This window comes from Balaenoptera borealis (assembly GCF_965194805.1).
Source record: "Balaenoptera borealis genome assembly, chromosome: 4".
Classification (NCBI taxonomy): Eukaryota; Metazoa; Chordata; class Mammalia; order Artiodactyla; family Balaenopteridae; genus Balaenoptera; species Balaenoptera borealis.
The window spans coordinates 15,386,624-15,399,356 of record NC_138861.1 but is presented as its reverse complement, the minus strand read 5'-3'; the positions used below and the strand labels follow the sequence as shown (position 1 = coordinate 15,399,356).

Sequence of the window (12,733 nt, the reverse complement as noted above, 5' to 3'; positions counted from 1 at the left end):
ATACCAAAGATTCTGTTTCATATTTAAAAAACTGAAAATGGAGAAAAACATACTGAGAGAGCAAAGGCTTCTTTTCAAAACTGAGTTAACGAGGACAGAAGAAAAACGAAGGGAAGTTAACTTTCAGTGTCAGCAACCTGATTTATCTTGAGTTTACATTCTTTTCCCACATTTGTTTAACTATTACAACAAATCAATTTCAGCTGCAGATTGGGAACGGAAATTTCAAGTCTATTTTCAAAGGAAAATCTCTGTTCAAAGAATAATCTCGAGGTAACTTTTATTCTAATTACACATTTAAATTTTTTTTAAAAAGCCAGCTGTACATTGCAGGTTTAATTATCAGTGTTTAAACTACACAGTTTTTAGCTAAAGTTTTACAAAAATTGATATACATAGATTCTGAAGTAGTAGGAAAGGAGTATTTCTGGAAGGTCATAATTATAAACAACTTTTAATTTCAACAGAATTCTCCTGTCAGAACTCTATGAAAGGACCTAGATGTATAGAGCAGTCATGAGTCTCCTTTGTTCCAGAATCCTATTTACAAGAAAATTTTTTGTATGTTCCTAAGCAAAACTCTTTAACTTAGACGTTTTGTATCAAAATTCAACATGTTAAATATACTATAATGGAAAGACACAATTCTGGTATTATACTACACTTTATTATAATTTTAAAGATTACTGTTATACAAAAGCAAACATCAGAGATAAAATACCTCTGACATTAACCCAACCGCTCTTTTGGTACTCCTCTCAATGAAGTGGCAAGGTCTCCTCAGGAAACCCTGCACTCCAGCTTTGCAGAATGCCAACTAGCTTACCTTGTTGAGAACCGTTTTCCTTTCCCAAATATCGAAACATATCTAGTTTGTGCCTATTGCTGTTAATAAAAAGTAATGTAAATGACTACTAACACTTCCTCTGGAAGTGGGTGCATGGATAAATATTCAGTTAGTCCATAAGTACAGGCACACCTTTTTTTTAAAAACAGAAAGTTTATTTAAACAATAAGACACCTGACTTGAAGGAAAAGCTATCTAGGATTCATTTCTTTTAGAGTAAATTTTCCTGTTTACAGATTGCCTTACATGTAACAACTACATACAAAAAAGTTATAAAACTGTCCTCAGTTTTACAATGATAAATGAAAACCATTAAAATTCTCCAATCAAACAAGGTATGCCAGGATTTTTATGTTGTTCTTTTTCTGTTAAAACAGGGAGAACAAAATAACTTACTGGAATATAAAGCTAAAAGCTGAATGAGCATGGCACTAACGGAGAAAGGGGGTATTTTCTCATAATCAGCATTTTTCCCCATCCCATCTCCATTTGATGTCAATCAATGTTTAGAGCATTCCATTAGGTTCTCAAAGGAACCTTTTATTCCAAGGGTAGTTAGTAACCTGTCTTTGTACAGCCCTGACAATGTAATATTTCTGCTCATTTAACAATCACAATTCCACAAATATAAAATAATTTCGGGTATATTTTTTCTTAGAGCAAAATGTACAATGACCTCTTGTACATTTTACTGTTTGTCCTCCTGTTTAAACATCTCCCTTAAAAGTAATCCAGAATTATACAGGGACACCTCATGTTATTGCACTTTACTGTGCTTTGCACACACTGAACTTTTTTTTTTTTTTACAACTTGAAGGTTTGTGGCAACCCTGCATCAAGCAAGTCTACTGGCATCATTTTTCCAAAAGCATTTGCTGCTAACTTTGTGTCTCTGTGCCATATTTTGGTAATCCTCACAGTATTTCAAACATTTTCCATTATTATTACATTTGTTATGGCGATCTGTGATCAGTGATCTTTGATGTTACTACTGCAAAAAGATTAAGACTCACTGCAGGCTCAGATGATGGTTAGCATTTTTCAGCAATAAAATATTTTTAAATTAAGGTGTATACATTAACTTTAGACATAATGCTATTGCACACTTAACAGAATACAATATAGTGTGAACATAACTTTTATATAAATGTACTGGGAAACCAAAAAATTTGTGACTCACTTTATTGCATTATTTACCTTATTGCAATGGTTTGGAACCACACCCGTAATATCTCCGAGGTATGCTTGTAATTAAGCATATTGAGAACATCCATAACAGTGGGTAGGACACAAACACATGATCAACAGGCAGCCTGTGTCATATCATGCTTTTACAAATTATAGTCATAGTTGTACCCTCTGTCATTAATTTTATGTTCTGTCAGAAATAATGTAGTCATTTCATTAAGATTATACCTTTAGTAAACACTTAAGATATTTTTATTTTTATGTTATACCTAATAATTTTGGCAAAATTGTTAAGTTTAGGAGAAAAATTCATTTTTGTGTTTCAGTATTTCCCAGATAGGGAGAAAATTAAGTTGTCTGCCCACATAAAACCTTCATATCTATGAGCTATAAGATAGTAGCCAATCAAAACCAATTATTTTATTATTCTTTTTCATTTTTTCAAAAGGTATAAAGGTATGTTTTATTAAACATTTAACTCTTCTCATATAGCAACATCCAAGCTACAAAAAACAGGGTTCTAAAAAAAAAAAAAAGGGTTCTACTCTAAGTTAAATACTTGTACTATTACTCGTAATTTCATACCAAATATCAAATGTGCTAATAAAAGATGTCACAAAGGATTAAAAGGCAAGTTAATAATCATACAAAATAACATGCCTGTGCATTATCACTGCATTGAAATTACAGTTAATTTAAAAGTGGACGCAAATCAGCTCTCGGATTTTCTCATCTGGGCTGTTAATATGACGCTTCAGTGTTAGAGAAAGCAGTACCTTCCACAGCAAACCACCCCTTGTGACATCTGCTCTCCCAGTACCTGGTTGTCTTAACATGGACAGAGCCAGTTGATTTCCTCGAGGGCTTGAGATACGAAAAAGCTAAAGGCTTGGAAACAGGGCTGATGCAAAATGCATCCAGGAGGGAGTGATGTTTTTCAGGACTGGAGAGCCTGGCGAGCATTCAGAAAGAGTTTTGAGTTGATAAATCACACTACCAAGCGCAGAAAGTATGCAGTTTTTACAGTTTATGATTTGAAACATTTCCAGAGAAAGAGAGAGATAGGGACAGAGACAGAGGGAACAAAGAAGTAGAAAGAGGATGAAGAGAAAAGTCTATTATGTTATTCTACTCATTAACACAGAATTGATTAAATTTTCACCAAAACTGATCAAGGCAATCTTTTGGAAAGCATTTAAAGCTATGAAGACGACTATGACTTACGTAAAAACAAAACCCCACAACAATAAAAAGGTTTTACTATTTTTATAGGAGAAAGGGATATTAGAATAGTTAGGCTTCAGATCAACCTCAAACATAACCAGGTAAAACCAACAGAAACTTAATATACCTATTTATACTTGATTCTGTTTCAGATATGAAGATTAAAAATGATAAAAAGTCATAAGGCACACAACATGCAACAATCCTCACAACTGAGAAGCATCATAGATAAATGGTGGTAATGAAAAGAGATAAAAGGATAATTTAAAGAAAAATCAGTAATAAACACTGTGGGATATATCCGCAACCTAGAAAAAATGTCCCCAATACAATTCAGATCTCATAATAGGGCTGTGACTATTTCAAATGGGTAAGTTTTCTCGGAGGTGAGTTGTAAGACAGTGAAAAGCGCTGGGTTCACACGCGACGCACATTGTACACGTAGCTCTACCTGGTTTTTGCAGCAAGCACAGCAGACACCGTAGCGGCTGCGTTGCTCAGAACGGCAGCGCTATATCTAGCAGGAGAAGACAAGGCAGACAAGTTTCGAGACCCTTCCAAAGAACCTGTCGCCACATTTCTTGTGGAGCTGCTGAAATTGATCAGTAGAGAAAGAGAAACAGAGGAGAGGAACAAAAAGGAACGTGAGAAGAGGTAGCATAATAAAGATAAGATAGCAGCCATGCTCTATTAATATTTAGATTTTATAGAGGTGTGACATGTCACAAGTGTAAAAGGAGCTTGGGTCCTTTATTTACTGTTGCTAGGATTTCTCTCAGAAATTAAAATCTGATACAGAATCCTCCATAAAACTGATGTTCTGAACACACAAACTTTCTTTGAATGTTTTTAAGTTCACTGGCTCTAATCCTATTTCAAATGAAATCAGTATAACAACACACATTTGAAGACTGATTTGTCAACAACTAAGTAGAAACTAAATCCAAACATGTACTGTGAATTTCCATAAGCAGAGAAAGAAGGAAGGTTATGTTAATTTTTTCAAAAAAGTCTCTACATAAAGAGTTTTACCTTAGAGACGATACACACCCAGAGCCTCACATTTTAACGAGACCTGTGTTTTCAAGAGAAGCAGGTACAACCGGCTGCCTGTTCAAAAGCAGCTATGTGTATTAATATGGACAAGAAATAACTTTAAAATACTGAGAGTAAAACTATTTGCGGAGGGCAAGCACCTTCGTAAAATAAACAGTAGTTACAGTGAATATGACTAAAAGATCACCTTCTCTGCTGACACTCTGCATTTCTATTTTCAGTTAGCCCTGTAAAGATTCAAAAATGCTGGTATGAAATTTTATCTTCAGAATTCTTATTACTTAAAATAATAATTAGTTTCCTTTAGTCTTTTAGAAAAGGTCGTACACCTAGACAGGACTTAACATTCCATCATTAGGACTGTAATGATTTTCAAGTCTGGTTATCAAATTGGAATTTGAGAATTTCTTTTTTATTAAGTAAAAAGAAAGTCTAAAATGCACGGGGTGAAACGTGTGTCTCCTTCATTTATGAGCGCAACTTCTTAATGAACATCCTCACTACACTACGATCACCTTTTCCAAAAATTTGGTGACAATGGCCACCTCCAAAACAAAGTAATTATGTACCAAACTCAACCCAGGCTAATGAGAGCTCAGATGTCTAAAACAGTGAGGGTTGACATATGTCTCTTCTCCCTGTCAGAAGAATCTGATAATCCATTATTCCTAGTTCCACTGGCTATAATTTTACAAACCATTAGAAGACAAATTTAAAAAACAGTGGCAAGCCATTAAATACATACACACACACACACACACACACACAGAATTGTTTAAGTATAATTTTTTGGTAAGTCTATAATTTAACTGAACTCTACGGCTATGTTTTAACTGTTGTGAATGGCTGGAAAATAAAGAATGGGGGCTAAGAAAGAGAAAAGAAAGATGTTATCAGTGGCAGAGCAGGGGAATATGAGTGTCATGCCAAGTGGAAGAATAAAGTTATCAATGACTCAACTTTGAGTTTCTCAATTACTCTGCATCTTTGAGGCAATGGCTACTATTTGAGGGAAGTAATGGTGAATAATGACGAGAAACTGAAATCTATAAAAAAGTCAGCTAAAAAAATAAATCAGCTAAATTATCCCTCTTCTGTAAGAAGAAAAGGAAACTAATGAATTTCTTTTATCATATTGTATCACAAATAATAATATAAAAAGACTCAGTATCAGCAGAGTCCAGCAAAATCTCATAAGAAGAATTAACCAGAATACCTTTAGAATATCTGGGCAACTGGAACACATAATCTCTATCACTCTTTTTTTAGAGGGGAATGCTCTAATTCAGTAAAGCAGACTTAAGTCAAACTTAAGGAAGCTGACTTTCCAAATCACAGTGAATAAACAAAAGGCACAGATTTCCTGACTCTAAAACTTGGAATCTAAACAAAAAATTAAAAATATAAAAGCAGTGTAAAGCAGTGTTCCAAGGCTGAGGCCAAGCTTTGTCTATATATTAGTGATGTCAGTTCTGTAATCTATGATCACTTTTTCCTTTTTAGTCAAACAGTTTTAGTATTTTAATTTCACCACCAGCATTAAAATTCAGACATACCAAGAGGAAAAAACTCTACCTAGAATACGTAGTTACTTTAGAAAGTGTGGCTACTTGGCTACCAATATGTAAAACCTGAGGAGTTGCAGGTGGGTGAGGTCCACTCTTAGGTAGATCTTCCAGAGAACTGTCAAACCTGAGTTTTCAGAAGTAAAAATAAAGGCAGAGGAAATATTAATGAAAAGTATAGACATTTATCATGTATACTACCTTAAAAGTACATTGGTTCCATTTTGGAATACTGCTAGATTTTTTTTTTTAACTTCATATCTGCATAAGATTAAAACTAATACCAAACACCCTCACCATCACCAAATACGGGCTGTTTTTTCCCCTAGTTTTTTAACATGGCGACTTTCATGTGATGAAAGATCATGCTTACAGGGGAAGAATGGTGGATGGGAATTTCCATCACTGACTATGTATTTTGCATGCTTCAGGGAAACTTAGGCTCCAAGAAATTAATTAAATTGCCCAATATCATATACCTAGTAAGACTCAGATGGAATTTAAAGCAAGCCTACCTGTACTATTTCCACTACGTTATGCTTTCCAGCATCTTGTGGGGCTGAACAGTGCAATACACAGAAGCAACTAGGAATTTCCCTTCAAGTCAGAATGATGTATGTGCAGATCTGATATTATATGGATATTGTTTATCTTGATGTAAAGAAAGTATTTTATCTAGTCACACAACAAATATTTACATGCAATTGTGTTGTTTGAATATTATTCACTTTGTTCTTCTGATGTCTCTACCATTTTTTGTTTTGAAGGCCAGAATTAAATTTTAGAACTATTACCAGGTAAAGAAAAGATGAAAAATTCAGTGTTAGGTCTGAAAGAAGAAAGCACCAAGTATAACACTTTGGCAAGAAGAAAATAAACAGGAAAAACACAAAATTACCCATTATTTTTTAAAAAGCCTGTGGATAAAAAATAGAATGGGTCAGTCATGTCATTTTCAAATGGAAAATGTAGCACTAAGATAAAGAAATAGAAAAGAAGAGGTTATATTCCCATTTTTTATTTAGCGTTGGTCATACCTTTACCAGAGTGTTGAAAAAAATGTAGACAACTTAAGAAAAATGTCAAGGTAGAAGTAAAACATCATTTAAGAGGCAGAGTAACAAAACTTAAACAAATAAGAAATATAAGTGCTATAACAGGGGTCAGCAAACTGTGGCTCTCAGGTCAGTCAGCCTGCTTCCTATCTTTGTATGGCCTGGGAACTAAGAATGGCTTTCATATTTTTAAGTGTTTTTTTTAAAAATTAATTAATTAATTTTTTATTTTTGGCTGCGTTGGGTCTTTGTTGCTGCGTGTGGGCTTTCTCTAGTTGCGGTGAGCAGGGGCTACTCTTCGTTGCGGTGCGCGGGCTTCTCATTGCTGTGGCTTCTCTTGTTGCGGAGCACGGGCTCTAGGAGCGTGGGCTTCAGCAGTTGTGGCACGTGGGCTCTAGAGCGCAGCCTCAGTAGTTGTGGTGCATGGGGCTCAGTTGCTCCGCGGCATGTGGGATCTCCCCAGATCAGGGATCGAACCCGTGTCCCCTGCCTTGGCAGGCAGATTCTTAACCACTGCACCACCAGGGAAGTCCCTTAAGTGGTTTTGAGGTTTTTTTTTTTTTTAGTTTATTTTATTATTTTTTGCTGTGCTGGGTCTTCGTTTCTGTGTGAGAGCTTTCTCTAGTTGCGGCGAGCGGGGGCCACTCTTCATCGCGGTGCGCGGGCCATTCACTATCGCGGCCTCTCTTGTTGCGGAGCACAGGCTCCAGACGCGCAGGCTCAGTAGTTGTGGCTCACGGGCCCAGTTGCTCCGCGGCATGTGGGATCTTCCCAGACCAGGGCTCGAACCCGTGTCCCCTGCATTGGCAGGCGGATTCTCAACCACTGCGCCACCAGGGAAGCCCCCCTTAAGTGGTTTTAAAAAAATAAAGGGGAGAATATTTCGTGACACATAAAAATTTGTATTAAATTGAAATTTCAGCATCCATAAATGAATTTTATAGAACAGAGCCAGGTTTGTTCACTAACATATGTCTATGGCTACTTTCATAAAACATGGAGAGTTGAGTAGTTGCAACAGACCATATGACCCACAAAATTTATTATATTTACTATCTGGCTTTTTTACAGAAAAAGTTTGCTGACTCCTGTCACAGAGAATAATGTTTCCATACAGCAACCAGAGTGAACTTTTAACACACAAATCTGATCCTGTCTGGTTCTTAGATACTTCCAGCACTGCTCTAAGGACAGCTGTGATGCTGGACTCCCTACTCGCCAGCCTTTCTTACGGAGCTTTCTCTTTGGCTTGCTCCAGTCTAACTGGTCTTCCATCTCTTCTTAAACAGGCCAAACTTCTTCCCACCTCAAGGCCTCTGCGGAGTCTATTCTCACTTTCTATACCCACCTCTTTGCCACACCTTTACTATGCTAATTCTTAAGTATCCTTCTGGCCTCAGTTTAAATATCACCTCCTCAGGGAGGCTTCCCTGATTCCCCACCTTAAGGTTGCCTACGTCATATACTTTCATACTACCCTGTACTTTTCCTTCACAGAATTTGTTATTATTATAATTATACAATTTGTGTGTTTATTTGTTTGAATCTGGACTCCCTCGCTAGAGTAGAGGCTCTCTGAGGTCAGGGACAGTTATGTTTACTGGTATAACAAAGTGCTTACCATACAGTAAACAACAAGTATTTGTTGAATAAATGCATGAAAGAAATTTATTGTTTTCAAATACAAACTCACTCAAAATATACACGTATTTCTCAGAACATATTTGTACCTTCTAGAGACTGCTTCCCAATTCAGGTGAAACAGGTATTACTGCTTAAGAATTGATAGGAGATCAACCTCAAAGAAGTGACTAGAACTCCAAAAATACCTTTTAAAATATCCTTTAAAATATAAAGAAGTATCAGTATCTTGGAAAAAAGAAAATAAGAGTTATAAAGAATTATCAATACCTATATATTAATATATAATGAGGACAGGTAAGAAAAAAGAGTGAATTGGAGAAGTTGAGTTTTCCAACACCTCCACGAACTAGGTTGACTGGAAAAATGAATGCCACTTCAGAATAAAGTTCATATAATTCACGAGATACCTTTGAAAGCCAGATCTCCAAGTTTCCAAACAAATGCACTTGGGAGGTTTCCCATGTGTTACACACACACTGATTACCTATTCCTTTGCTTAGCCAATACTAGACTTAAGAAAATCTAAAATTACCTCATTTAATATGGAACAGACATCAATATCTATTCTCATTGTCATTCCCTAATATTTATTCTTTTTAGGGTTGGAAGAAGCTCTGATTAATAGCACCTCTGCAGCAGCCAGACTTTCTGCTTTGTCTGGTACTTGAGTTTCCATTTCTCACCAGAGAGAGGTATGAAGACTTCCCAGATACATCTGGAGACTTGGGCTTGCAGCCTTTTGGCCTGCTTTTCTTAGGAAAAATGAACAAAAAGCTATTTGTGCATTATCTCCCTCTGCAGTTGTGCCTTTCTTGGCATAATCTCCGCACTGAGTCACTGTACGCTTTTCAGAGGGGAAATCGGGGACCCATGTTAGCTATCTGCCCAGGCAAAGCAGGCGTGAGGCTGCCCACCTTATTAACTTACCAACCTGACCATCCTGGGGGACCAGCAAGAGGAACTCTCTTTCTATCCACCAGTCCTGACAACTGTCAAAGAGCCACAATCTTATGCTGTGGACTCCGACTCCTCCCTTTTTCTCAGGGGCCTCAATTAATCAATCTCTGTTTCTCTCACTTCTTCCAGTTTTCCACTGCAGGCTTTATGCAAAGCATCCCCATTCAAAAATGCTATAGTTTCTCTTAAAACAACAGCAACAACAAAAGTACCTTCACCTTCTATTTTCCCACTCACCTTAACATTCAAACTCTGTGAAATAACCGTTTACTCACGTAGTCTCCATTTCCTCACCTGCCTGCCCCTCGTCCACTGCCTCACTTGGGGCTCACTCCCCAACCCCTAGAAAGCCATATCCTTACTGAGGTCACAAATGACCTCTCTGGGGCTAAATTCAAGTGACAATTTGCATTCCTCATTTTCTTTTTATTGTGGTAAAAAACACAACATAAAATTTATCATCTTAGCTATAACGAAAAACAATCTGAAAAAGAGTATGTACAACTGAATCACTTTGTTGTACACCTGAAACTTGAACACAACATTGTAGATCAACTATAATTCAATTAAAAAAAACTTAACCATCTTCACCATTTTTAAATGTACAGTTCAGTAGTGTTAAGTATAGTCACTGTTGTGAAACAGATCTCCAGAACTTTTTCATCTTGCAAATCTGAAACTCTATACCCATTAAGTAACAACTCCCCTTCCCTCCTTCCCCCAGCTCCCGGTAACCACCATCCTGCTTTCTGTTTCTATGAAGCTGACCACTGTAGATACCTCACACAGGTGGGAACATACTGTTTCGCCTTTTGGGGTTCATTCCTCATCTCACTTAGTCTCAGCATAGGACCCAATTGACAATGCCTTCTCTTCTTCCGTCTTCTGTTCCCTGACCCTATCTCTACACTTGCCTGTTTCTAGTACTATTTCACAGGCTATTCCTGGTGGCAGGATGTTAAAACGCAGCATCAGTAACAGGATTTCAAAATGTTAATTTGGCTCATCCATATTTTGATGGCATGACATCCAAACTATGTAAGGATAAATTCTTCACAAGGGCTAAGCTTGAAAAAGAACGCAGAAACTCTCCTTTGCAGTATGAAAACTTCAAGTCTCCAACTACAAATGTCAGTGCCTCCTCACTTTCCATATCGATGTCACAAAATAATCAAATAAAGTGACTTATTACATCCCTACATGGCAGGTTTTCAATAAGAGAAATTCAGAAATCTTAAAATATGTATTTTATAGCAGGTAAAGGAGGAAAATGACAACAGATTGTTGTTGGTATTTTCACTCTTCCACAAAGCAAACATTCACAGAATAATATTGCTAAGCAGAAAGTGGAATATACCAGGATCGTGGCTGTATTTTGTGCTTTTGGGGTTCACTGGTATAGCAAAGCTATTTATTTTAACCAAGGAAACTACTTGCCGTCAGGGAAAATGGGTATCTTCCACTGGCTTCCTGACAATAAATATGGTGAGTGCATTCACTTGTAACTACAATCTCCCCTCTGGAAAATTAAAAAAGCTAAACCTCAGTGGGAAATTTCTGATGCTCTTAATCACAAGCTAAATTTACTAATTAACTCCAACAGCCTTTGTTTCCTTAGCAGCCTAAAAACATTATTTGAGCCTGCTAATTCTACAGGTATTATAAATGGCATCTTGAAGAGAATATAAAAATCAGCAAGTAGGTGCCTCCTTGATTTGCACATAGAGGGGCTGAGGGGACTAAGTGTCAGAGGTTAAAAGAAGATTATGAAGTGAATAATAATATCACCCAAAATGAGGTTTATTTTTTGTGAGAGCAAAAGAAAAGGACTGGCTCAGAGAAACTTCTCTTGGAGCTTTCTAATTTACCGATGCAAAGAAAAGAGGGAAACCTAAAGGGAGATCCTGAAGGAACTGGAACTTATTTGTTATGGGGAAAGAATTTGCTCTTTGTCGTTATATCCCATTTTCTTCAGCGCCTTTCAAACTCCGCCTTAGCTTTCACACATTTCTCTGCTCTTGCCTTCCCGTAATGGATCTTACGTTATTAAATGTCCAGTCTTAATATGATGTGAACTCTTTAGTTATCTATACTATTCCTTGATCTCTTCAGAGAAAATGTAGCATGGGGTCTAAAGACAAGATAGGTAAAGAATGAGCATATATTTATACTATGTCTATAAAAAATACCAATATAATATAAAGATTTTAAGGTGTAACACCAACTTAAAAATCACTTGTAACAATCCCCTGATAAAAGTACGAGTCCCTCAGTGACAGCAGCGTGCTTACCACCAACCTTAGCTCCTCTCACTGTGTGTCATCAATTTCATCACTGGATCATTCCTATTAGTGATTTCAGTGATTTCTACTAGTTGGGAATAGCTTCTTCTATGGGGCAAAAACCTGCCATTTTCTAGTAGTAATGTAATCTTAACATTACAAAAAGAATTAATATATGATAAAAGTATTTTTCCAAATTCAGATTAAAAGGATGTATTATTCAACAGTGTTGAGTCAATCTGTTACCGATTTGAAAATATAAATAAATCTGTCTGAATGCCTAGTGTTCAACAGTCACCACTGTGAGTCCTTGGAGAAGCCACGTGTCTTGAGAAAGCTGCCACAGCACCCCATGCCCAGCGAGAATGTCCTTCCAACGTTAGAGAACAAAAGCCAAGGGCCACATGCTCTCTGGCTAAATATTCTGGATCACACGTCCTGAGCTCTCCCATTCAACCACTCATCGCATCCACTCATTCGCTCAGCAACAAAATATTTGAAGTCCCACTTTATGCCAGGCATATTGCCCACTTGAAGCTCCTCTCATGAAGCTTATAGTCTAGTGTCCACTTCCCTCTAATAGACCATGAGGATCAATCCCATCATACTTTCCATCCCTGTCTACCTGCCACAACCAAAAGTACAGACCCCTTGAGTCATCCATCACCTCCTGAACTCTTATTTCTTTAGTGTTTTGTGTATCTCCTAATCTGATCCATTTTCCATCCCTCTCAGCCCTCACAAACCCTCTACACCACTCTATACCTTCCTTGTAGTCCCTTCACACAGAAGTCCCTTTTCTCTCAACTGCATATGTTTATAAACCTGGAGATAGATGTCCTTCCATTACTGTTTCTGACACCCTCAATCATCTTTGATCCTGCAAAATGCCAAGTCCTTGGAGGCCCGTGTCAC

General features: G+C 37.1%; 1 protein-coding gene across 12 annotated transcripts in view; it reads right to left on the bottom strand.

Annotated features, from left to right (window-relative positions):
* The window catches only part of PDLIM5 (PDZ and LIM domain 5), a 211,591-nt gene that overhangs the window by 56,721 nt on the left and 142,137 nt on the right, over positions 1-12,733 (bottom strand). The window contains exons 10-12 of one of the 12 annotated variants that reach the window (XM_082391703.1): positions 5,891-6,007; positions 3,711-3,851; positions 2,856-2,987 (exon numbers count right to left, since the gene is read on the bottom strand). The exons of the other annotated variants lie outside the window; for them this stretch is intronic. Coding sequence (XP_082247829.1) covers positions 2,856-2,987; positions 3,711-3,851; positions 5,891-6,007 — 390 coding nt within the window. The remainder of the gene's footprint in view (positions 1-2,855; positions 2,988-3,710; positions 3,852-5,890; positions 6,008-12,733) is intronic. 12 annotated transcript variants of the gene reach the window in all.